Source organism: Schistocerca americana, chromosome X (assembly GCF_021461395.2).
Source record: "Schistocerca americana isolate TAMUIC-IGC-003095 chromosome X, iqSchAmer2.1, whole genome shotgun sequence".
Classification (NCBI taxonomy): domain Eukaryota; kingdom Metazoa; phylum Arthropoda; class Insecta; order Orthoptera; family Acrididae; genus Schistocerca; species Schistocerca americana.
This window is the reverse complement of record NC_060130.1, coordinates 613087562-613113981: the sequence shown is the minus strand read 5'-3', so window position 1 is coordinate 613113981 and position 26420 is coordinate 613087562. Positions and strand designations below refer to the sequence as shown.

The 26420-nt window shown below is 39.2% G+C and overlaps 1 protein-coding gene across 2 annotated transcripts in view; it reads left to right on the top strand.

Annotated features, from left to right (window-relative positions):
• LOC124556473 (polyadenylate-binding protein-interacting protein 1) overlaps positions 1 to 26420 on the top strand; it is a 136800-nt gene that overhangs the window by 43548 nt on the left and 66832 nt on the right. For both annotated transcript variants that reach the window (XR_006968612.1, XM_047130427.1), the window contains exons 5-6: positions 1123 to 1232; positions 8955 to 9156. Coding sequence is in view for 1 of the 2 variants with exons in the window: in XM_047130427.1 (XP_046986383.1) it covers positions 1123 to 1232; positions 8955 to 9156 (312 nt within the window). In the remaining variant the exon portion in view is untranslated. The remainder of the gene's footprint in view (positions 1 to 1122; positions 1233 to 8954; positions 9157 to 26420) is intronic.

The following is a 26420-nucleotide window of genomic DNA, read 5'->3' as shown; positions in this document are numbered from 1 at the left end:
AGCTGAAGATGTTCAAAATTGTGTGTGTGTGTGTGTGTGTGTGTGTGTGTGTGTGTGTGTGTGTCAGTCAGGCAGACTATGCACACTATTCAAAGCACCATACAGAATAAGAGGCCTGTGTGTTACCTCAGGAAATCAATGAAGAGCAGAACATCGTCTGGAAACCCACCTCCGTAGCAAAGATCAGTTTGAATCCAGGTATTGCATGAAATTTTGCTGTCAGTATTTGGTCTGCGAGGGGGTGGTTGTGGCGGTGTGTAAAATTCCTGATCGCCAGGCTTTGCACCAATGTCCCATATTAAATTCCAAACTTCTCCACAGTGTCTCATGAAGTGATGGCCTGTGACACTGTTGATGGTAATTGGTCCCTTGGATAGGTTTGTTAAGCTGCACTGCACAAATACAAATACAACACAACTCTCTCATACCTGCAAGGAAAGGGGCTGATGTGAGCAGATGGAGAACAGCCCAGCCTTTTCACTAGGTGACTGAATCCACCCTGTGGGATTTCCAACCACCAATTCCCTACAACATTTTAATTTTTATTCTCCAGAAAAATGATTCAAATTGCTCTTGCAAATATAGCTACCATTAAATGGAAGAGTGATTTCTCGGCTAGCATAATAAAAGAATCAATAGAGAGAGAAATATCTGATGATATTCTCAGTAGAGATGGTGACCTGTAGCCGATCACAGCTTGGGACCCAGCCGTCAGAAGGTTGAAGTGGGTGTGCAACAAAAAAGTTACCATTTAAGGCTGGATAGGGCTCTAGTGACATTACAGGTAGTAGTGTACCACAGCTATAAATGGATGACAGCAGTAACCATGTGACAAGTCACTATCTACTTGATAGTGGCCAAGGAGCACTTGTTGGAAAACTTGTGAGTATTTAACCGTTTAACATGGTTGGAAACGCAAGAAAATTTTATTACTGAACTCGCCTCATTATGTGCAATACAAATTTTTGTGTATTCTGTAGCTTCCAGCTACAGTGTTCACTTTTTTCCCTGCTAGCTGTTACTAACTGCTGAACAGTGTTCAGAAAAGTGGTATATATCTGATAACCATTCCAAAATATATATATATTTATTTCTGTTATTAATGAAGTTTATTTGTTCCAGTCCATCACACAACCAAATTTTAGGTACAGTGGTGCAAGGCTTTGCAGCACATTGATCAAAAAATGTCAAGATATGCAACTAGATACATTTTGGGACAGTTTAAATTCCGAGTAAGTAAAATACCACCTGTGTTGATGTATAAGACCAGAATTAAAATAAAATTGTCCAAAATTAATCAGGAAATGTAAAAACAACTTCAATTAGCATCACTACTGATATTGTCCTGTGACTTACTTCCTGACTGTTTTCTGTCATGTTTGTACTTAATTGTGTTTACAAAGAAGTAATTCAGAGCTAGTCTCATGTATTCCATATCTGAAATGCAAGTTCATTTGATGAGATTTAGGAAGGGGGGGGGGGGGGGAGTAGAGGGAGAGACATGCTGCATTATCAAAACCATCCATTTCAGACCCCAACACCCTCACTCAGTGTTTCAAAATGTTTATTGATTACACTTGTAGCTACAGTAACACACAAGTGAATGCTTTTCAGATTAGCTGGCTGGTTTGCATCAGCTTGTTCTTCGTGAATTTGTGTAAGTTGTACACAGTTGCATAGCTCTAAACTTGTAGAATTTTGCTACCAGTTTTATTCTTAATCACTGAACAAAGCAGTGAGTCACTGAATGATGTAATAAACGCACAACTGATGGACTGTTTTCCGAATGGAGTGAAACTGTGAAATGTGCGGCTGTCACATCATGTTCGAGTCTAATTCTTCTCCTGCTGCACAAAACCAGCATGTGACAACTGCGCATTATGACGTCATAGCTCATGCTACACCTCGTTGACTATAATAGTAGATTTAACTCTTTGCTATTGGTAAGTGTTCTTTCTCATCAAAAGTTCATTTAGTTCATAGGGTCTGAGCCAAACCAGTGATACGTGTTTTGTGCTGTTTTCCTAGTCAGTGGGGGCTAGAGCTTGGTTGCCATTTTCAATAAGGGTTATGATCAGTTCATTCCCCTCAAACCTCCCATTCCTTATCCACTATCTGTAATTCTCTAATCATTGGCACTTTGGAAGGTGCCATAGTGATTAAGGCACTGGATTTGCATTTGTGAGGAGCAGGGTTCAAATGCCAATCTGGTCATCCAAAGCAAGCTGGAAATGTTCCTTCAAAATGGCCACAACTGACTTTATACTCCACTCTTCTCAAACCTGAGCCATGCTGCTTACAGTGATCTCACCGTCCAAAGAACATTATACACCCTCTTCCTCCCTTTTTTCACAGTTATCTGTTCGTGAAATATTGCCTAAGATAGCTAAAACATTCTTAATGCAGCTATTTTTTGCTCGTGTTTTTATCACAATATATCTGGCTTCGTAGTGCTCTCCTCAGTTTAAACATGTCTCTATTTTCATTTTCTGTTGCGCTTCAGCATTCTGTACTTTGTGTTACTCTTAAAATGTTGCAATGAAAAGAGAGTAGTTTACCTTTTATTAGCAATTATTTTGTACTGTACCTTGTGTTGAGCTAAATTGGACACGGTGTTGTGTGACAATGAAATAGCCTCATAAAAGATATGGTGTACTCAGTCTAGTGCAGATATGATGCAGAACTAATCACACCTTCTGTATTAACTGATGTGGACGGCTTGACAAAAAAAGTGAAGGACCTAGAAGACGGACATCAATGTAACTTTGTACACATACAAACCATCAGTGGATATGTAAATGATTAGTGTAGCAGTTGTCTAAGTCAGGTAGGATGGCCACCATTGTGCATTAGTGTTGTTTCTGTTTAGTGTTCTTACCATGTCTGGTAGGGCATATAAGGGATGTGAACAGCATCAGATGTTGAGTGATGTCTGTCAAGTAGCTGACAGCATTTGAAAGGGGGCATCATTGTGGAGCTCCTTTTGGCCAGCTGATCAAATTGTACAATATCAATATTTGTGGGACATCTGGATGTGACAGTGGCCAGATATTGAACTGCATGGGAGTATGAAGGCACACTCCTCGTGAAAGTTCCAGTCAACCATGTATGACCACCACAAGGGTTGATTGCTGTACTGTGCAACAAGCGCTTTAACTCCTTCACACCTGCACTTGCCATCCGAAAACAAGTAATACTCTCTGCGTAACATTGTGTCATTCCACACCATTGGTGGTAGGCTATCAGCAGCCAGCCTAGGGAATAACCATATGATGATGTATAGACTGCTGTTAACATGAGACCACAAACAGCTACATTTGGAGTCGTGCCATGACTGAAAACATAGACTGCTGATCAATGGTGTCTCATTTTATTCGGCGATGAATTGCAGTTCTTCACTACTCCAGATGACCATTGTTCGGAATTATGGAGGCAACCTGGAGGGAGGTGCCATTCTTTCATTGTTTTGGAGGTGCACAGCAGTGCTAATCTTGCTGTGGGGAGCCATAGGGTATGACTTCAGGTCACTGATGGTAATGATTAAGGAACTCTGGCGACACAATGATACTCTTGGACATCGTGCTTCCTTGTGTTACCTCTCTTGCAACAGTGTCGTTGTGTCATTAGTAAGCAAGACTGTGCTCATTCACACAGGGGACATATCCCCGTGAACAGTTTGTGTGGTGTTAGGTAGTCTCAGGGTCAATAAGATAAACTTACGTCCCCGGTAGAATGTGGGGCACCAGTCGGGATGTCAGCTTTTTGCTGAAGCCAGTATCAAAGATATTGAGGACCAGTTGCAACAGTTGTGGTCCAGCTTGCCTTAAGAGAGAATGCAATGGCTTTAACACCCTTCCCAACTGAATCAGTGCAGGTATACATGCCAGAGGGGGTGCAAATTAACACCGAGCAGGCTTCTACGGCCAAGTTCTTCATAAATTAACTCTGTTTTGTAATCGGTGACATAGCATCACATGCTCTCTCAATACATGTAGATCCATTTTGTTTCCACCTCCCCATCTGGGTGCTTCACTTTTTTGTCAGACAGTGTAGATTATTCAAATTGCACATATAGTAACAGCAACTTTTCCTTTGTAAAAAGTTGCTGCACAATCACCCTCATTAAGACACACACTTGCCTTCATGAAAACCATCCATTAAAGCCTGTTTGATAAATCATTAGTGCTCTGTTGTATTCATGGTGAAAACCATTTGTGAAGAAAGTGTTTGAAATGGTGAGTTTGGGTGTAAACATTACATTCCATAAACATGTAGTTTTGGGACAGCATCTACACTCCTGGAAATTGAAATAAGAACACCGTGAATTCATTGTCCCAGGAAGGGGAAACTTTATTGACACATTCCTGGGGTCAGATACATCACATGATCACACTGACAGAACCGCAGCCACATAGACACAGGCGACAGAGCATGCACAATGTCGGCACTAGTACAGTGTATATCCACCTTTCGCTGCAATGCAGGCTGCTATTCTCCCATGGAGACGATCGTAGAGATGCTGGATGTAGTCCTGTGGAACGGCTTGCCATGCCATTTCCACCTGGCGCCTCAGTTGGACCAGCGTTCGTGCTGGACGTGCAGACCGCGTGAGACGACGCTTCATCCAGTCCCAAACATGCTCAATGGGGGACAGATCCGGAGATCTTGCTGGCCAGGGTAGTTGACTTACACCTTCTAGAGCACGTTGGGTGGCACGGGATACATGCGGACGTGCATTGTCCTGTTGGAACAGCAAGTTCCCTTGCCGGTCTAGGAATGGTAGAACGATGGGTTCGATGACGGTTTGGATGTACCGTGCACTATTCAGTGTCCCCTCGACGATCACCAGTGGTGTACGGCCAGTGTAGGAGATCGCTCCCCACACCATGATGCTGGGTGTTGGCCCTGTGTGCCTCGGTCGTATGCAGTCCTGATTGTGGCGCTCACCTGCATGGCGCCAAACACGCATACGACCATCATTGGCACCAAGGCAGAAGCGACTCTCATCGCTGAAGACGACACGTCTCCATTCGTCCCTCCATTCACGCCTGTCGCGACACCACTGGAGGCGGGCTGCACGATGTTGGGGCGTGAGCGGAAGATGGCCTAACGGTGTGCGGGACCGTAGCCCAGCTTCATGGAGACGGTTGCGAATGGTCCTCGCCGATACCCCAGGAGCAACAGTGTCCCTAATTTGCTGGGAAGTGGCGGTGCGGTCCCCTACGGCACTGCGTAGGATCCTACGGTCTTGGCGTGCATCCGTGCGTCGCTGCGGTCCGGTCCCAGGTCGACGGGCACATGCACCTTCCGCCGACCACTGGCGACAACATCGATGTACTGTGGAGACCTCACGCCCCACGTGTTGAGCAATTCGGCGGTACGTCCACCTGGCCTCCCGCATGCCCACTATACGCCCTCGCTCAAAGTCCGTCAACTGCACATACGGTTCACGTCCACGCTGTCGCGGCATGCTACCAGTGTTAAAGACTGCGATGGAGCTCCGTATGCCACGGCAAACTGGCTGACACTGACGGCGGCGGTGCACAAATGCTGCGCAGCTAGCGCCATTCGACGGCCAACACCGCGGTTCCTGGTGTGTCCGCTGTGCCGTGCGTGTGATCATTGCTTGTACAGCCCTCTCGCAGTGTCCGGAGCAAGTATGGTGGGTCTGACACACCGGTGTCAATGTGTTCTTTTTTCCATTTCCAGGAGTGTATAAAGAAAAGTTTCAAAATGTGTTTGACTTAAAATGGCAAATTAAAAAGTCCCTCATTAAAGTGGATTAACTAAGCTGTAGATAGAGTAGCATGGAGAGCTGCATCAGACCAGTCTTAGGACTGAAGGCAACAACAACAATTAATTGCTGAGTAACAACTTGTATCAACATGTTGAATGGTCGTTACAAGTAGACCCTCGAGAGTTTAGAGAGCATCTGCTGTTAAATATAGCAGTGAAAATGTATTGTGGTACTTTTTGACGTGCATATTTTTTTAAATTTTCTTCCTGTAAAGACTCTTATGGTCTGAACAGATGTATAGTAATCAGCTGCCATGTAGTTTGATCCACAGCCAATGTATTACATACTTGTGCAGTTGTCCACTTTTTGATATTAAAGGTATGAAAATTAAGTCTTGTATCGTGCAGGGAACCAGAATACAATTTAGTTGTGCAGCCTTCGTTTTTCACCACAGCATTAGCAGAAATCCAGAAGGCATTCAGTATATATAGGTAATGTATATCAAAAAAAAAAAAAAAATATACATCCATTGACATCGGCCATTGCAGATGTTATAAAATTGTATAGTAGTAACTGATAACTAGCCAGTAAGTTACTTTCTGCTCATAATCTCCCAACCCTTTCATAATTAGAGCAGATGATAGAATATAAGTTGATTTTTAACTTATAGAAAACAAACTGATTTCCATACAGACATTTCTAAGCAGTATCTTTTTTGTCTTGGACAGTGTTAAAGCTGTACTCAGTCCAACGATTCATTTGTATACCATAGTGCCTAACTAGGCATAATACTTCTGTCGTCCTCCGAATTGGCTTATCAAGTCATTTATAGGGAGATATATACACACGCCAACAAGTACTCGGAGCTATCCTGCAATGTGGCATTTCCCACATATACAGGTAATTGCCAGAAATGAATGATGTAGGTGATAGAAAGGGGTCCTAGTGCAGATTAAGAATTAAATGTTGAACATTTGTTTTGTTGTGACACTTAGCCATTTAGTCTTACCATCCAGGATACAAAGAGCTAAATCATCATGATTATCTGCTCTTAATTATCTACACGTATAAAAATGGAGGGGTGTCTGGAAAGGAGCTCTGTGGGAGTAAGAACCACTCTCATTGGAATAGTGGCTCAGAAGCAAGATGGACAGACAGGTGGGCGGAGGAGACGGGAGTGGACATTAGGGACTACAGGATGGACAGGGTAAGGAGGGGAAGTGTGGGATGGACAGGGAGAGGAGAATGGAGGGGGGGGGGGGGATATAGGAGCAGGTAGAAGATGGAGAGGGATAGTGGGCAGGTGGAACAGGAAGAGAATGTGATGAGGCAGGTGGATAAGAGATTTCCTCTCTGGTGTTGCGTGGTGTAAAACAGCAGAAAGTGAGAGATATATATGTGCCATGTATGTGTTATATGCAGATGAAGCTGCAGATAGATAGCTAGTAGTACAACGTGTATGAAAATGACCTTGTGACCATAGAATACCAGTGTGTACCCTGTTACAAATATACTATTCAGTAACATGTGAGGTGCAACTGTGTTACTTATGTCTGCAATCAGTCCGTATGCAGATATTCTCACAGCCCTTCCAGCATTGACAATTCAGCTGGAAGAGATATTTGCAATAAATAAGTGGTCATCAGAAGCTTCTGAATGTCCAGTAAGGCAGTCCAACCAGTAGCTGATGTCTTTATTACAATTTGTCCGTAACCCCCTCACCCAATCCAGTGAGCAAAGTTGTAAAAGTGTTTGCTGTTTCCTCTAACCCTTTATAAATTATTAGGACTGAAATACCGATTTGACAATTTTTTCTTGAAATTCATTCAAAAGTTGTCTTGTAAATAAAGTTATGATTATTGAACAGTAGAAGATGAGGTAATGATGGAAGTGGAGCTGAAGCTGTGAGGACGGGGTGTGAATTGTGCTTTGTTAACTCAGTCAGTAGGAGTGCTTGCCCACAATATGTAAAGATCCCAAGTTCAAGTCTCGGTCTGGCACACAGTGTTAATCTGCCAGAAGGTTTCGTTATGACATACAGGATGATAATTATTGAACTGTGTGAGGGGGGGGGGGGGGGGGGGAGGAAAGTAAATTCATTACAAACTACAGCATGCACGCACTTTATTCAACATGTAAACGTCACTACAGATACTCGGATTTAGGTTATGATATGTTCGATACGCCTTCCATCATTGGCAATGATGTGATGCAGACAAATAGTGAAATTCTGCAGGACCCACTGAGTGTCAGAACATCCGATGCTGTGGATGACCTCCTGAATGGCTGTTTCCAGCTCAGCAATAGTTTTGGAGGGTGGTTTTTTTTTACGTCTTGTCTTTAATATAGCCCCACAAAAAGGAGTAGCATGTGTTCAGATCTGGAGAATGTGGCGGCCAATCGAGGCCCATGCCAGTGGCATTTGGGTACCCCAGAGCCAGAATGCGGTCCACAGAGTGCTCTTCAAGGACATCACACACCTTTGCTTTGATTGGGTCGAGCTCCATCTTGCATGAACCATATCTCGTAGAAATTAGGATCACTTTGGATAATGGGGATGAAATCACCTCCCAAAACCTTCACATAATATTCAGTAGTCATCCTGCCATCAAGGAATGTTGCACCAGTTATTCTGTGGCAGGATGTTGCACACCACACAGTCACCTGTTGAGGATGAAGAGACTTCTTGATCATGAAATGCAGATTTTCTGTCCCCCAAATGCCCCAATTTTTCTTATTGTCAAACCCATCCAAATGAAAGTGGACTTCATCACTAAAGCAAACCACACCATTCCCATCATTCCCCAAGGCTAACCATGCAGTTTGAACATTCTAGCGCAAACCGTTCAGAAGTTACAACTCTTATTCCATACAGTACAATAATTGTCACCCTGTATGTTGCTACAGGATACGAATTCTCATTAAAAAAGAGGAAATCAATATAGATTGAAAAGTGGAACTGTACTAGTGTTGTTTAACTGTAAAGCAGTTGCAAAAACTGATGTTCAGTGAAAGTCTTCAAATCCTTAAAACTTAAAGACTAGGGTGTCCTGAGGTGGAGAATTAATATTATATGTTCAGTATTTCTTCCAGTATGTCCTGCTTTGTACTTAGTGAATAAGTCTTAAATCCGTTAATTCAAGATTATGTTTTAGGGCGTTTATTATTACATTAAATTTGTTGTTAATGAAATTTAATATTTTTTGTGCAATTTCAGGTTGAAAGAAGAAAGAGAAAAGGCCACTGATCTGCTTCATGAAAATCCAGAGAGACTTCGTGGTTTCCTGATGTTTTTGGCTGAGCTGTTTGTGCAGCTTGAAGGGGAAACTTTTCTTTGCACTGAAATTTGTTACATTATAGATCTTCTGCTATTCAATGAAATGCCGGAAAATGTGAAGCGTGTATGCCAGACGTTAAAAGTAAGTACACAGCATAATTCAAATATTATTTATTAGGGTTAGGAAACAATGGGGATGTTTTCTCCACACTTGGGTGAAAGAGGGGAGCAGTGGCATGTGTTAAAAGATCATTTTTTATGTTTTTCTTGAATTACTCAAAAACTGAAACTCATAGCAAAAATATTTCCCAATACAAAATTAAATTACATTAGATTTCCTACAAAAAAAAGTCCTATTCATTTTTTTTTCTAGGACTAATAATTTCCTCATTGCCATGGATGGAAAAATCACATACTATTAAAATATTGTTGTAATAGTATAAATTTGTTTATCTTTGAGCAAAGTCGGTTAAAAATGAATATTAAATGTGTGTACTACAGCTGAGCAGACCCTTGTGAAGGGACCAGTTGTGTTCAGGGTGGGTAACTGAGTATTGGGGGGGAAGGGGGGGGGGTGCGTGGGGTAGAAGTGTGAGGGAAGATTGGTTGCTGGGTTGTGTTATCACACTTCCCTCCATCACAGATCGGTAAACTGGCACAAGAAGCAACTGCAGGATGTTTCACAAAGTTATGTTGACCCTTCACAGCATGCCTTATGAATTGCTGACGATGCAGTGCACAGACATACCCGAGGGTTGTTTACTTTCAACAAAATGCATTAATGCTAGATGGAATAGAGATAAAAATTACTAATACTAACACAAATAACTCTTACGGACAAAATCTGTGTAAATCTCTGCACACTGTTCCACACAGCTAGAGGAGAAACCGATTCTTAGTCATCGTTTATGGCAGCTGTACTGTTCTTCCAGGAAAGTCAGCTTCCTTCACTATGACCATGTCTTGATTTTCAGTTTACAGGCAGACAATACCTCTCCAGCATTTCCTATCCAGTTCTCTTATGAGCAGACAAAATAACGTAACTGAGCTTGTGTTTATGCAGTAGTTATTTGTAGTTTATTAAATTAATACTTTTTGCAAATGCTAAGTAAGTTTTTATGTAAAACACGTACCTGTAAACAGTGGCTGAGAAGTGTTTAATCTGTAGTGTGATGTTGTCAGTGACCTACGTAGTGTTGGTGGGAAAGTGATTGGATTGGTTAATGTGACACTTTGCCACTGTCTGTCATTCACAGTGTGTTGCAAAGCTATGTAATTGTGTTTTTGCCACTTGGTAGTGAAGTACTGAACGACATGAGAAGTTTCTGCACGTCTTTAACCGTTGTGTTACTGATAGTCTGCATAAATCTTTTCCATTCAAGAATTCCTGGCACTTGTTGAGCAGGCTTCACAGAGTGGAGCCGCTTGCCATACATCAACAGTACGTCTTACAAGATTGGTGTGAATGTGTGTGATGGAATGGGACTGGTCATGTTAAAGTTTAGAACAGTAATTTGCTCTAATTAGGTGACCTGCTTGGGTGTTAGAGGGATGCAATTTAAGCCTCTGGGTCTCTTCAAGTGTTACGAGAGCAGAGGCTGGTGTGATGCAGCAGATACCCCTCACGTTGTGGAAAGTATTCTGGAAAGTAATAGTGGACACAATGAAAGTGACATTGTTGAATACATATTGACAGTGTGTTACACTTGAGACAGGCTTGTCAGTGTGGTAAATATTGCACATTTCCAGCTGTTGATTTTTTATGTAATTCTTCACTTAACAATTGCAAATATGTACTCGCTTTATAAACTAAAAAAAACTCCTCTATATACACGTGACCTCAGGGAAGTTATTGTGTCCACTCACATTAGAGAACTGAACCGCAAATACTGGGGAGGCATAGTCTGTAAACCGAAAATCCAGCAGCACTCATAGCGGGGAGAAGTTGCTTTTCCTGGAAGAACACTACAAATACCGTAAAGGGTGACTAGTATTCAGTTTCCCCTCTAGCAGTATAGAACAATGTACAGAGATTTGTGTACTTTCTGTCCATGTTTGTGCTTGTGTTAGTGTTGTTTATAACTCATATATGCACACCACATAGATTCAACACATTGTGTGGAAAATAAACATCCTGCAGGCGTGTCTCCACACTGCTTGACCAGTGATTCATAAGGCACACTTTGGAGGGTCAGTATAGCTTTGTGAAACACCATGTAACTGCTTTTTGCGACGAAATGCGGTAGACTGAGTGGGGCACCTGCTCGATCTTCAGTTTGCAGACCTATGAAGGAGACAAGTGCATGAACACAATCCGGCAACCTTCCTTCCCACACACTTCTACCCTACACATTCCCCACCCCTCTCTTTTCCCATTTTCACCCTTTTACACCCCAGAAGACAATTTGTCCGTTAATATGGCTCTGCTGTGCGTAGATGTGGTACACACATTTAATATTTGTTTATAACCCACTCTGCTCAAAGATAAACATCAAATTTATACCATTGAAACATTATTTTAATAGTCTGTGATTTTTCTATCCCCTGCAATGTGGAAATCATTAGTTCTAGAGAAAACAAGAATAGGACCTTTTTTTGTAGGAAATGTTAATATTGTACTAGGAAACATTTTCGATAGAAGCTACAGTTTTTGAGAGAAAAATAAAAAATGACTCTTAAGTGCCTCCCACATCCTCTCCAACACACTCCACCAGTATGGATTTTTTGTTATGTTATTCATGACACACTATCCTAGCTGTAACCGAACCTGCTGATTCCATGTGTGACTGTTTCGTTTAAATTTTGAAGTATACGAATTGCGTGTGATCTAACTGTTTAATATAGGGAAAGAATTTCTTTTTAACTAAGAAAATAGCAACTATCAGCTAATTTATGAACTCTGTTTGCTATAGAAGATATCAAGTTTGGCACAGAATATGATTTTTAGCTACTGGAAAGCCACTGTTTCAAAAACTAGACACTACTTTAAAGGAAATTGCTGTTTCATCCTTTTACACAGCAGAACACCAAGTATCCTGGTGACTGCCTTGCATAGCCACAAAAAATGATTTACGGGGTGTATACGATCCGGGAGATCCGGGAAAAACCCGGGAATTTTTTCATCCGGGAAAAACATCGGGAATTTTTTAGAATTCTGGGATTTTTCGTTGTTTTAGATTTCAGTTAAATTTTTGTAGGTTTGACGTGTGAGATCTGATACACTGACAAAGAACTTTAGCCCACTAATGCTGAAGAATACTGTAGCAATGAACATAAATCAGAGAATAACACCAAAATAAAAGTTTAGTTGCATTGGAAATGGGTAATTTACACAATACACAGACCAGTTTGCCAACACCGAAAAGTGTCAAAGGCTTTAGGTCGAAGATTATGCAGTACGTCCGTAAAGACTAATGTGCATTCGATGTGTGTGATGTCACAGTTGTTTACATTTCTAACAGATCACTGGAAAATATTACGAATAGTGGCTTGAGGAGCGATACTTTCAAAGTAAATTTCCACGTAAGATGATTTATGTTACGTTTGAGAATGTGCAGTGAATTTCTTAAATCACAGGGCATTATAACTCTCATTCAAAACGTAACACTTTGAGGATCAGCCATTTGAAAAATTTCGGGCCCAGAAGATAAGCCATTTACGCCACTATTTAAAATTTTACCGGCACGTTTGTATTTGATATGACTTACCGTGTAACACACACTAAAGAAAGACCGAGCTTCGAGTTTGTTTTCATATTTAATGTTGTTCTTTCACAGATAAAAATTTATGCAATCAGTGGCAAAAAGTATAATTGACCTTCAAAAAAGTACATAATGTGTTACTGAGCAATGTCACAAGTCTCTTCATGCCAGAACACTTAGACTTTTATATAGTATAGAAGAGACAGTGTTCTGGCATGCAGAGCAATATCAGTTCGCTTCTTTTCTGCTTTTTTTCTTTTTTTGCCGGTGAATTATCTCTTCGTCTATGAACAGCTCTTATGTTTGCTACTACTTCATTCTAACTAATCCTATAAATGGACAACAGAAGGCAACACCAGTCAAGCGACAGGTAACGGGACATCCGTACCTTGCTCTCATACGAAATTAGTCCAGTTTTAGAGTGAAAACCTGTGTCGAGCGCAGTTGCTATAGACCCCGCTCTAAAATTTGCCTTCAGTAAGGACAAGTATGTCTCTTAACTCTTCCATTCCTCAATTTCTCTGATTTTATTATTGTTTTTATTTAAATACAAAAGCTTGCGATTCAATCGTTGTTAAAGACCTTTAATTACTTTCTTTCGTTTTAGAATAATAAGAGATTTTTTCCGTAAAATATTTTGTGCATTTTTACAGTCTTTTCTTTTCGGATTTTCACATTTCTTAATTTTACCTCTGGTCTTTATTTTAATACTTAATTTCTTAAATTAAGTTTATTTTTCAAATATTTTTGAATCGCGAAAGTTATTGTTTGAAATGTATATTTAAACATCTGTGGGAGTTAGCAGTTTAAAATAAATAACGCTATCATATTCATTTGTTTTAAAAACATTTTATTAAAGAAATATTTCAATTATTATTAGACAATACAACAAATAATTTAGAAGGATGTACCATGTTTAACAACAAATACTGTAATTTAGGAATTGACTTTGGAGAATAACTCACTTGGAGCTGTGTGTGAGAGCATTGATTAGTTCTGTAATAGATTCTCGCTCTATCTGAGTGTTTTGAATGGTCCCCTCAAGTTTTGCCTTCTTCTCTTTAAGCTGTCTTATTTCTGCGTCAACAATCTTCTTTTTAGTCAGATGATCCTTTTTCCTGGATGACTAGTCAGTTCAACTTTTGAGGTCTTCAGCTTATCGATCTCGTGAGTTTCTTACAGAGTGTATGAGGGACTTTGTTACAGGCACTCCTTGGACTCCGCTGTGTGTCTTAACTGCATCATACACCAGTCTTCTGCTCACTACAGATTGTTCCCTTATATTCTCAAAGAGGCACTCTTTGTTCACCGAGAATACTCGCTCCGCAGCTGCTTGACCGTGCAACAAAGTGAGTGCGATTTCCATTGCCTTCTGCAGCTTGTGGCGCGTTGCATTCTGGTTCTTGAGACATTCCATCCAGAACTCGTCCAGCTGTTGCTCCTCTTTGTTGAATATTTCGAATTTTGTTTTGCAATCCTTCTTTACAACAGAAGTGTATTGCGCTTCTGCTTCATTGGCACATTTGCCGTCCATCCAATTGCTCTCCAGCAAAATCTGTAGACAGGAGTGAGATCTCTTGGGACCAGCCTCCCTACACACTATTGTGGGATCAAAGCAGTTTACAGCTTTTGTCAACCTAAAGTGGAGGGGAGATTCCTGCATCAACTTTGACACGAGCTTGATCATTCCTCTTCTGCATTCATTCCGGAACTTAGCGATTTCAAGGGCTGTGAGAGACCTGCACTTTCTGAACTCATTCTTGACGGTGAACCCAATCTTGATGTGGTTCACACCCAAAAAAATTGGATTCTTTGTCCAAATTAACTGACGGTGAGATCTTAGTCGGCTAGACAAGTTGTGTCATCGTTGTGTACATTATCTCTGTCAAAGCAGAGTGGAGGAACGGAGTTAGCGGCCAATCGGATTAGAAATCCTTTAGGAAAGGTGTCAAGTCTCCAGCAAGAGTCTTGAAAAAGGCAATTTTCAGACCGAGTAGCTTGTCCTTGAGGTGATCCTCCACTACCTTGTAGCTAGCACATTTTGGTTTGTTGTTTTCTTCCAGCTTTGCAACAAATATTCACAGAAACGGAAGCATTACTAGAGCTCGCTCAGTAACTTACACATTCCCCTGCCATCGGATCGCGCAAAACTTTAAGGGAAACAGTTCCGATTTCGTTGTCGAAATATACAGAGCTCTTCTGGCAGGGACATCCTTAAAAAGATTGTACAAGGCATGTAAAAACTGAATTATCATCCACTGTGTTTCCTGAATTGCGGACTTGAAGGTGCCATGAACAACGTGAAGCCCACACGTTCCAATTTCCAATAAAACAGTGTCTACTCCTTCAATTTCTTTTAAAGAAAATTTGAAGTTCCCTTAAGAACGCGACGTTAGGGCCGTCCATCGATACTTGTAAAAGTTTTTTCATTGCTTTGCCGGGAATTTTGTTCTTGAAAGGCTCGAGTAGCTTAGCTGCCATTGAACTGCATAGAAAAGCCGATGCGTAGTAACGGGTGCACACTAGGTGTGTTTTTTTTTTATTTTTTTTTTTAAAAAAAAGACCCAATAACGCACTAAAATGTCCATCTGGATTCTTTTGCAGATCTTGTTTAAGGATTCGTCAAAACAAACAACAATCCATGATGCGTCTACGAGGTCAGATTTTTATTTCAGACTCTAAAAAGGGGGCTAGTCCATATTGCACGATATAACCGATTTTGTCCTTTTGTAAACGCATGCTCTTGGTCACTTTACTGTCGGGGAACATTGCAGGGAAAAGTAACATGTCGTTTGCTGAACTACGCAGTGACTTTAGTGAAACAATGCGCTCCAAACACCAAACACCACAGTATTTCCACCTTTGTTACTTCGTCCTTTATTGTCATCCGATCAATTCCTCTCAGTTTATTCCCTGGTTTTGACACTGCAGTGACTTCCTTCTGCGGAGGCACAATGATTCCAGCGGCCAACGCCACTGTTGTTGACCCAGCTGAATCCGCAGATGTGGTAGTGGAAGTAGAATCTGTTTGCTGGGTTGAAGTGGTGTAGAAGTACAAACTTGCTGTGCTTCTCATGGCAGCTGCTTTCACAACGTGCTTCTTGGATTTTGTCATGTGACTTGTAAGAGCCGATCTTCCCATAGTACATATGTTAATGAGGGTCCCTGGACATAATCCACATTTAGCACTATAAAGGTCTGTGGGTACTTTCACCAACCAGTCCTTGAATGCTGGATCTGAAAGCCAGCTATCTTGAAAACCAATCGACATGGCACAGTCGCAGTGATTGTTGGTGGGCAACCTTTATTGGAGAAATAGGAACGATGGATGTAAATAAGGCTGCGCCTCGATATTATGCATAATGAAATATGACACAACGAGTGTTACCTACCTTTGTCAGTTTATAAAACTTTGCCCCGCACGTGCGCAGAACTGAATTCAACAGGTGAACAGAGCACACTGACTACTGACGCTGTGTGATTTGTAAAGCAAGCGAGGCACGTTTGACAACACTGTCTCTGCCAAGCAACAATCAGCGTTAATTATGATATTATTAGTAGTGCTGCGTTTGTTGACACTTTAAGAAACTATGAATGACAAGACTTATCAACCAGTCTTACTCCAGTAATCTGTAGCAAGTTTCTAGCTAATTTTACATGTACAGTACAGCACATCAATTATAAAGACGAAAGATATTAAGGCCACTGCGCTCATCGACCAAAGTTCTGAACGCTTCGCCACCTTTTTGTTCTAGCTTATTCCTTACCGTGAGGCTTCTCTCTCTCTCTCTCTCTCTCTCTCTCTCTCTCTCTCTGTGTGTGTGTGTGTGTGTGTGTGTGTGTGTGTGTGTGTGTGTGTCGGCTGCTATTGGTTACTTGCTCTCATCTCCCATCCATGGTTTCTAAGTTATGAAGTCTGCCGGTTACGAACGATTTGGCCTCCTAGTTACTTTACAGCTGAGGCACTCTACAGTATGTGAAATTTTCGAAGTGCTTTAGGACTTGGTAGACCTTCTGTTGTACATATACCGATTTTAATTTAAAGCCTAGATTCTGTACCAGCGTACATGTTGATTTACTTGTAGAGGAATGATTTACCCGCTTAATTTAAAAATATGGTTTTACTTGACATTCAGTGTATTGATAATGTCGCTTTTTATGTATCCCTCTGTACCTAGAAATGTAATAAACGCTGTTCAGCTGTTATTGTTGTCTTCACGTTATGTTTTCTTGCTGTTGTTTCACGTACTTGCAAGCCCCCTCTCCATATTTTTCTGCTAATCAAGTCAGCAGTAAAGGAAACATTCTGGATGATAATTCAGTTGGTACATGCCTTGTAAAACCTATTTAAGGATTTCCATTCCAGAGTAGCTCTGTATATTTAGACCATGGAATCGGAACGGTTGCCCTAGAAGTTTTGCGTGATCCGATGGCTGTAGAACTTAGATGTTGCGGAGTGCGCTCTAGTAACTGCTTCTGTATTTGTGAATGTTTGTTGCACTGATAGAGCACAAAAAAACCTGAAACATGCTAGCTACGAGGTAGTCTATGATCATCTGAAGAACATGCTACTTGACTCAATAAACTCGTATTTCAAAACTCTTGCTCCAGACTTTTCTTCTTTAATTATTGACAAACTTGCGTAATGTTTTTGTTTACCACTTAGCTGCCAGCTAGTATTTTCCTGTAATACTGTGTCGACATTTTTTTTTCTCTTTACATATACCAAGTTTATATATATATATATATATATATATATATATATATATATATATATATATATATATATATATATATAGACACACACACACACACACACACACACACATTGGATGTATAAATGGCAATTGTTTTATTTGTATTTAATCACGGTAACAGCGGCTGTATTATTATGGCGTTTCACGGTACTGGGATTTTGAGCAGGCATGTAACAATGTTAGCTGCTGAAAGCGATGGTTCGTCTTTCATGTGATCGATTGCTGGCTTGGTCACCTCACTTCACCTAGCAGCGATGTCTCTTCCCACTTCATCCTGTCACTGGATTGCTTTGCACTGACCAGCTGACGCCGTGCTGACTGCTCCCATTCTGTCCCATCCTTCATTGCCGCTCCAGTCCCAGTCATGCAGAATGCTCTCAAAGGTCCCTACACCATGCTGTGAGTGCTCGCAGCCTTACGTCAGTGGGAGTTCAAATGTTGTACAGTATATTCGGAGTTTCAAATAAAAACAATGTAAAAATTGTTGCATCACTCTTCGAGAAAACATGACACCGACTGCAGATAAGTGTAAACTCCACTTTGTAAAGGTTCTCCTAATCGCTGCAGCCATGATCACAAAATAAAAACTAAATAAATTGTGTTATTGGGAAACGGCTTATGGAAAGGTTAGGGTTTTTATACTTCCGAGCACTTTAGGAAACAAAATCTAGCGAAAAACAACACGGTTTGGAAAGATCTTCGATTCACATCAGCATTCGAACTGCATGTTTGCGTAATACGAAAGTATATGTATGAAATACATCAAATACAGCAGTTTAGTTTCTGAAGCATTCTTAGGTTCCTGCCTAACCGTGCCCTCCGAGAGAAAACAGTAAAACATTGTTAATGCCCAATATTATATATGAAAGTTAAGCTTTTCGTGACGTCATGAAGACTGGCCTGAGCTCGCTCATTCCCTTAACTCAGTGGGCAAAATGCGTTCCTAAATCTGTTAACTCGCAACTGGGTGTGTGCATACTAACGAGAATTGCGTCTTGTACTGGAATCTGTTATTATGAAGTCTTACTGATTACTGTTCGTACAACAATATTTAAAATCAATTCTCAATAGAAATGGTATAACCGCTTGTTTATAGCATTTAGTCTCTTCTTTGTAACAGTTCTCCTTTCATAGGTGATGTGGTGCCTTACGCAACTGATAATCATATTTGCATGATTTTAATTCCCAAATTAGAGCTTGTTAGTAGGCCTACGGACTTCCTATCATTGTAGGACTAATAATAGTGGATTCCAATAGACGATGCAATTCTCGTTCGCACATACACATTTAGTTAACAGTTAACCAATGTACAAATGCACTTTGCTGAGTTGAGCGAGTTCGGCCTACTTTCGTAACGTACGCGCTGCGTCCTGTCTTTCTCGTAAGCCTCATGCTCTTAATAACTGCAGTCATTCGCTAGCGAGATCAGATGACATGAACTATGACTGGCTGACAAAAGTACATCGCTCAACGCAATCTTTCCGAGTTTCGGAAGCTACCGTCTGTATATACTTTTGCAATACGAAAATAAACTCTGTCCATACTGTCTTGCATCAAACATCTTTCCAAACACATTGTTTTCCCTGGATGTCGTTTCCTAAAGTGCTGGGACGTCCTCCGCTGGTATAAGACCTTAACGATTCAAAGGACTGATAGTTTTTACAGCGCCGAGGGAAAGTATACTGTTGCTTAACACGGATGTATTTTCACCCACTTTATACATATTTTCATCCACGATAAATTGTGTTTTTAACCAGGAAATCCGGGAATTTTTTTTTGCTTGTCCATGTAGACACCCTGATTTAACATGATGCCCAATCTCTGCCCAGAAAAACTAACCCCTTTTGTCACTCATTGGCATTTATTTTATACTTTAAAACTGTTGTTAGTCTGATTATTGTAAAGAGGTTTGATTGACTTGTTGATAAAGTACAACTTAACGGAATACATTGTTAATTTTCAGTCAACTAATTTTTTCATGGACCTCTCTCCCAAGCACAATGATGACAATGGGGCTTAATTTGCAATAATTTTGGCACACGGCAAAGGATGTTTCACTGAATGATCACCTCACTGCCTACCAAATGGTTTTATCCTAACCACAGCAGCAAATCGATTGTAGGCTGCCACAATCTTACCATACAGCAGTCCGTTTGTAAAAGATACTAATTCTATGCCAATTTTTAGTCACCAGCTCTTAATGAGCAGTTTAACTTTAATACTTTAGAATCAATTTTACTGTTACTGAAACGCAGTTATTTAGTTACAGTTATTTTGAGTTTTCCACTTGGAATCAAGATGGATGCAAGGTGTGAGAATACTGCGTAGCTCAATGGCAACTGCCTTCAAAATTTGCAGTTACACATGAATGGAAAATTAAGCAGCTAGCAAAATTGTGAAATTAATTTCAATACCAATATCAGTAATTAAATTAGCAGTGCGACCAGTAAATGTGAGAGAGATACAAATAGACTTAATAATACAAAGGAAAGGAAGACATTAGCTGCCATTGGGTATTGAAATACATCAATAGGGGAAAGAAAGTTGAAAATTCATGCTCAACCAGGACATGGTGCCCCTGTCCATTACTCTAGCTACTCACAGCAATTCACTAATTCCTGTAAGAGTTAATCTGTTGTGCATGTAGACAGAAAGGATCATTGGGCTGTCCTGCCCTAGTTATATATTTGTGATGTTTGTTCATGTGGGCATATCCAAAGGAACACACACTGCATATAAATAAAGCTGTTCTTTCTAGCAAAATTAGCATTCGTTGAAATAATGACAGTCTTGCGTTTGTTTGTGTGTCTATCAACATGCCAGCACTTTCGTCTGGTAAGTCACATCATCTTTGTTTTTAGATATATTTTTCCCATGTGGAATGTTTCCTTCTATTACATATATAAACAGCGATAAGGAAATAGGATAATGTTTGTAACCTCAGGAGAATGAATTGAAGAAAAATTTTAAATAACAGAATTTATTCCATAATGGCATATGAAGCTTGGACATGTAATGTTCAACATAGTTACCCACTTATAATTAACAAAAGTTCTTCCCTTGTTTGTAGTGGCTGTTGTGACGCTGTAGTTGAAGTCTGCAGAATTGTAGTTGACTAGGCTCTTCACGTATGCTCCTAGACACGGGATTAATTTGCTATGAACACATTACTTGTGGGAACCATTGTTCTTTATGTAACATTTGCTCAAAATTCCATCATAGATTAATGTTAATTAATGTTAGGTAATCTTCCTTTACAAAACTGCAATCTCTGGAGAAGACTCCGCAACACAAATGCTGCTACCACACCAACTTTCAATGTAATTTACACAGATTTAGCACTCTAAAAATAACAGCACCAGACATGACAAAAGTACCTCCACACACTAGGCTAGCCCACCTATAACTTTCACCTTTGCTTTCTACCTGTGCCACTTTGTGCAGAGGTCATCCATGCAAAATGGATTAAAAACCCTTAGTGGATCCCTGCCGTCCTTTGTAGCCTACTCAAAAGTTTGACATTTCCAAATAACCACAGACTATTACAGTCATTATGACTATTGCAAATGTTCATTATTATTCTCTTAGTTTTAACAAATAATTATTCATTCGTTTCTGATTAATAGGTAGTTGGACATTCAACACTGTTCATAAAATGGATATCTCAACTATAAATTTTCATGGTTACAGTTTAAGTGAAAAATTTCTAAATCTAGTCAAATTTAAGCTATTCTGTTACATATGTCCCACACTTTGTTGAATTATCCGTTTAGGATCTTGAAGGAAATGTACCTCCACACAATGTAACTCGAGCTGAATTATTAGTTACTTCAAAAATTTATAAATTTTCCATCGGGAAAATTTACCTAGATTAGTATTTTCCAAATCGCATACGTACATAAAAAAAACCTTACCAACTAATAACTTTATTTAGAGTTTTGTATTAGTTCATCATTACAAAGTGTAACATTTTGTACGTAAAAATAATTTATCAGTTACTGAATGAAACATCCTTCATAACTTACAGTTCGAAAACCTGGTGGCTGAACTGCATACACTATTCTTTTTACATACACCTTGACACAAATTGTTCATAATGAGCAAAAGGTTAGTTTTTTTTCACTCTTGTATAATAATTTGAATAAATATTTATTTTTGGCCATGTTTTATAGCTATAAATTGCTGTTTTGAACTCTTGGTTCATATTTTCTTAAATCTACCACATTTCTTATTCTTTCAGATATTGGAAATTCCAAGAAAGCCTTAGCATAAGGTGTATTTATAATTTTGAATGGCCGATTATAAATGGATTTGAACTTGATAATTTCTTGATTAATTTCACCTGATTTCTCAAGAGTTTTCAGGAGGATAAAATCAGTCTCTTTGAACCTTTGAAATTTAAGATTCTCATCATACCAATGAATCCTGCATTATTTGTTGAACAGCACCTGTAGTTTCCACATGCTTATTTTTGAAGTATTGTATGTTCTATATTTTTGTCTTATTTCATTGTTTTTCAGTGTTATGTTGAAATTGAAAGTATACTTATCAATTACATTACACTCATTGATATCTTAGATTACATTTATTTACGTCATTAAAAGGGGATTCATTTATATTAAGCCCATCAAATCTAATAAGTTAAAGAAAAATAATTTTGCAACTATACTGATTCAGAGTCTTTCAAAAGAAAGCATCATTGTAACTTCAAAGATCTCTTGCGAGACATTATGCCACCAATCCATCAACACTTCACTATAGTACCAAAACCTCTCTGGCGAGAATCTAAATTTGAACGCATAAGACAACTGCCTTCAGTACAACACCAGACATTCAGCAATGTCTATGTAGCCTGCTGAGATGGAAAGTTACTGTTCCACTAAATTATGAAGCAATTCGTATCCCTTCAGAATATCTTGGCAGTCTGAGGACTGCCATTGTAGGTACACATAATAGACTGTTTGCCATTTCAGCATTATTAGAGTTCATCATCATCCCATGGTTGAAACAAGAGCCTACAGTTGCGAACACGGAATTCCATGGATCTGTTGCCGTAAGAGTTGGTAGCCTAATTTGTAAGTACAACGTAGTATGTTTTGTTTCCTTCACCTCCGCCTGAAATATTTGTCCCTTCATATTTCTCAAAGCTTGCTGGTTTAATCAGAAAAATTCTTTTCAATGAAGCAGTCTTCACTTTTAACTTGGAGTACAGGTACTGGTTTTATCCAGCAGCATCAGATTTCCCAATATTTTTGCACAAAAAATTGTATGAACAATGGCGTGGTTGGGAAGGTCTTTTTTTGTAGCACGCAAGTATAAATACCAAAATAACCACTTATAGCACTTCAGCTTCACAAATATATAAATCAGCATATCGTCAACTTGCTTTGCTTCTATCAACCAACTGCAGCACAGAACATCTGAGGTTGTGCAAACATGTTTCTGGTGGTAAAACAAAACACTGAATGTGTTTGTTTCAATATTTATTTGATATTATTTTTACTGTTTCGTAAATGAAGTTTGTGGTGACGGCGTACTCTGTTGCAGACTGTGGTCTAGGTTATTTTGCAAGATGACCATGTTGATCGTGCATTTCCAAAACTAAAATGCTGTATTTGGTGTTCTTCATATTTAACTTGGGTACTATGAATATATGTACTTCAGTTGATGCACCGCAGTAAATATCTCTCACAAACACATTATTTTTCCTACCATAGATCGTGAAAAGTTGTTTGGGATTGTAAAATTGGTGCCCAAAACTGTTACCGAAATGGAGTTATTTAGAAGTAGTGTTTTGGTTTGATATCATGTCTAGAGCCATGGTTCTTGAAATGGGAATTGGATGTCATTTTAATATTATATGTAATTTTCAGTGTGGAGGAAAATAGTAAAAATAAATTTCAGCATTCAATCAGTTGCCTGTATTAATAAACTGCCTCCCTCAGATTTACAATAATTTGCGCAGGGAGGAGAAAAATTGCAAATTCTGCCACATTTTGTAAAAGCCACCAGTTTTGCATTATAATACTAAATACCACAGATTTTGCAGGTTTGTCATTTACTGTTTGTGACTTTTTTTTTCCTGTCCCTAGTTATCATCTTGATCCTCAGTGTATTCTATTCTTATTCTTCAAGGAATTGGTAGTATTTATCAACAATAGTCTCTCTACTCATCCTCTTGAATGAATACCAACTTGGAGAGTCAGTATTAATGACATGAAATTGCTAATTGATTTTAGTAACTATATAGTATAAGCAGAGTAGAAATTGGTATATCCTGGACACAGCTAATTGGGTACTTACAGTCAACAGTTACTATTCTCACCAATGGTGTAAGGAAAATTAACTAGTTCTTTTAGATCACATTGTTGCTGATAGTCATTCCCAAAAGTGAGTATCAAAATGTAAAAGTCTGATTTGGGGAGTTTTCATTGCCCACCTAGAAAAGAAAGTATTGTAAACATTGTCAAGATAAATTAAAGTCCAACTAAAATTTGTTTGCGTGATGCCACATTTGGATGCCGTCAATGAAGGATACTTAAAGCAATTTTTGTGTGGCAGTAAGTGAGATAAGAAAGTATTTGGCCAAAGTAAATATTTTGAGCATTAATCAAAATATTTTGAGAAGAAATTTCAGTCAATAGCCATAAGTTATTCACACAGTCACCATTTCTATATATCTAGTATTGTAATTCAGTTTCATTTTTCATTTTCTAGGAATGCATACCTATTGTATATTTCATGGGCATCCTTTGAGTGCCACAGTCAGTCTCACGACTTGCACAAACTGCTTACATCGTAAAATTCTGTAAACAAAGTACATAGATTAAAACTGGATTGCATGACTACTAAAATTGCTTAGAATTCAGATAACATGGGAACCCAGTTGAAATTACATTGTTAGCAGATGTTTGGCATTCTGGCCAACCTAAGTGTGGTTTAAAGGCAGTTTTTTTTTTTTTTTTTTTTTTTTTGTTTTTTTTTTTTATTTTTTTGTCCACTCTCTTCACTAACTCTTAAATAGCTGACTACACACACACACACACACACACACACACACACACACACACACACACACACACAAAACCTTTGCTGTCCTCATGTGAAAATGTTTGTGAAAAATAGGTGTAAGAAAGTACATAATGAAAGAGGGTTAAAAAAAAAAAATTCCATACTTTTTTGATCAAAAATTACAGTTGGAACATTTTGATATGTGGATCATTCTCACAAAGTGGCATTGAGAGACAAGGTAAGTAATATGTTTTTAATCACTAACTCTTTCATTTGTGAACCAGTTTTATTCAGTTTGGTGCCATTGGAAAGGTAAAAGAATCAGCTGTAATATAAAATTATTAAAATGCTGGACTTCTACATACATATATTTATAAAGTTTTAATGAAAGTTGTTTCTAAAGAGTTTTTGGAATTGCAAGTTTCGTCATTTATAAATTTTGTTTCGCATAATGCCTATCATCATACTTTTCAACATAAAAAGTCAGGAGGGTGTTGGTTCTGGTCAGTGATTTAAAACTGAAAAAGCATAAATAGTAATATATTACTTTCATTTTGTAACTCTTAGCTGCCGTTCAACAAATGATCTTCAATTTACATAATAGATGTCCATAACATTGTAAAAAAGAGTTCTTTCTTTTTAAACAAGTTATCAGTGAAGAATTTTGTCTGATCCAGAAGTATACAACTGACCAGTGCTTGTGCTTTTCATAAGGGATGTAGGAAACATCAGCATGGAATTGACTAAAAATAAATTTAAGAAGGTCCACTTGGTGTCATGAAATTGACCTTTTGCAGCTCTTATGTTCTTCACTAATCTCCATAATTTTTCCAGACCCCAATGGTTGCTGCAGAAAGCTGCAATGAACATCACTTTTTAATAGTGATTGAGGCATTGTTTTGAACCCCAAGATGAACTTCTATGAATTTAGTAGAGGATGAAACAAGGTTTATCAGCAACCTGCTTTCATTCATTGGTTTGGAGAAATGATTGGCTCTTGTCCAGGGACTCGTAGAACCAGATTCGCGCTGTTTCCATAACGTATTTGTGAATTTCGTTATTCCTCTTTAATAACATAAAATGTTTGTGTTCTGGAACAAGAGTTTTGGCAAATGTAAACAGATCTTGTGAACTTTAAAATGTGGTTGATTGTCATATGGGCACTATAAAATTACTCTTGTGGCTAAACATTCAGTAATACCACCAACTCCATCACATGCATTTTGCCATAACTAGAAAAAAATTCAACATGCAGTTACCTCATGATGTTGCTTGTGATGATACGAATTTACAAACCTCTTAAAATTTTTGGGTTTTCCAAAAGTTGGGATACCACCACACCATTGGCTTTGACACATGATGTTATCAAGATGGGGGACATCTCGTTTCAAGCATATTAAATATGACCACCACATCAGCACCCATTATACTCCACAAACAAACATCAGTAACTTGCAAAAAATTTAACTCCAACCATAGAATGAAACCAACGGGACAACTGCAAGAAGTGACGGGGTTTTGGGCAGAGGCAAACTAAATATTTGGCCGGCCGAAGTGGCCGCGCGGTTCTGGCGCTGCAGTCTGGAACCGCAAGACCACTACGGTCGCAGATTCGAATCCTGCCTCGGGCATGGATGTGTGTGACGTCCTTAGGTTAGTTAGGTTTAACTAGTTCTAAGTTCTAGGGGACTAATGACCTCAGCAGTTGAGTCCCATAGTGCTCAGAGCCATTTGAACCATTTTTGAACTAAATATTTGACAACAACAACAACACCTTTCCAAACAGATATAACCCAAAAATCAACAACACTCAACAAAACCAAAAAATTCACAAAGTACTCCTTTTGATATTGTACATTGTGCTTGACCCCATATGTGTATGTTGAGGCACATGTTGTCTCCAAGAACCTAACTTCTCTCTTCACCACTCACAAGTT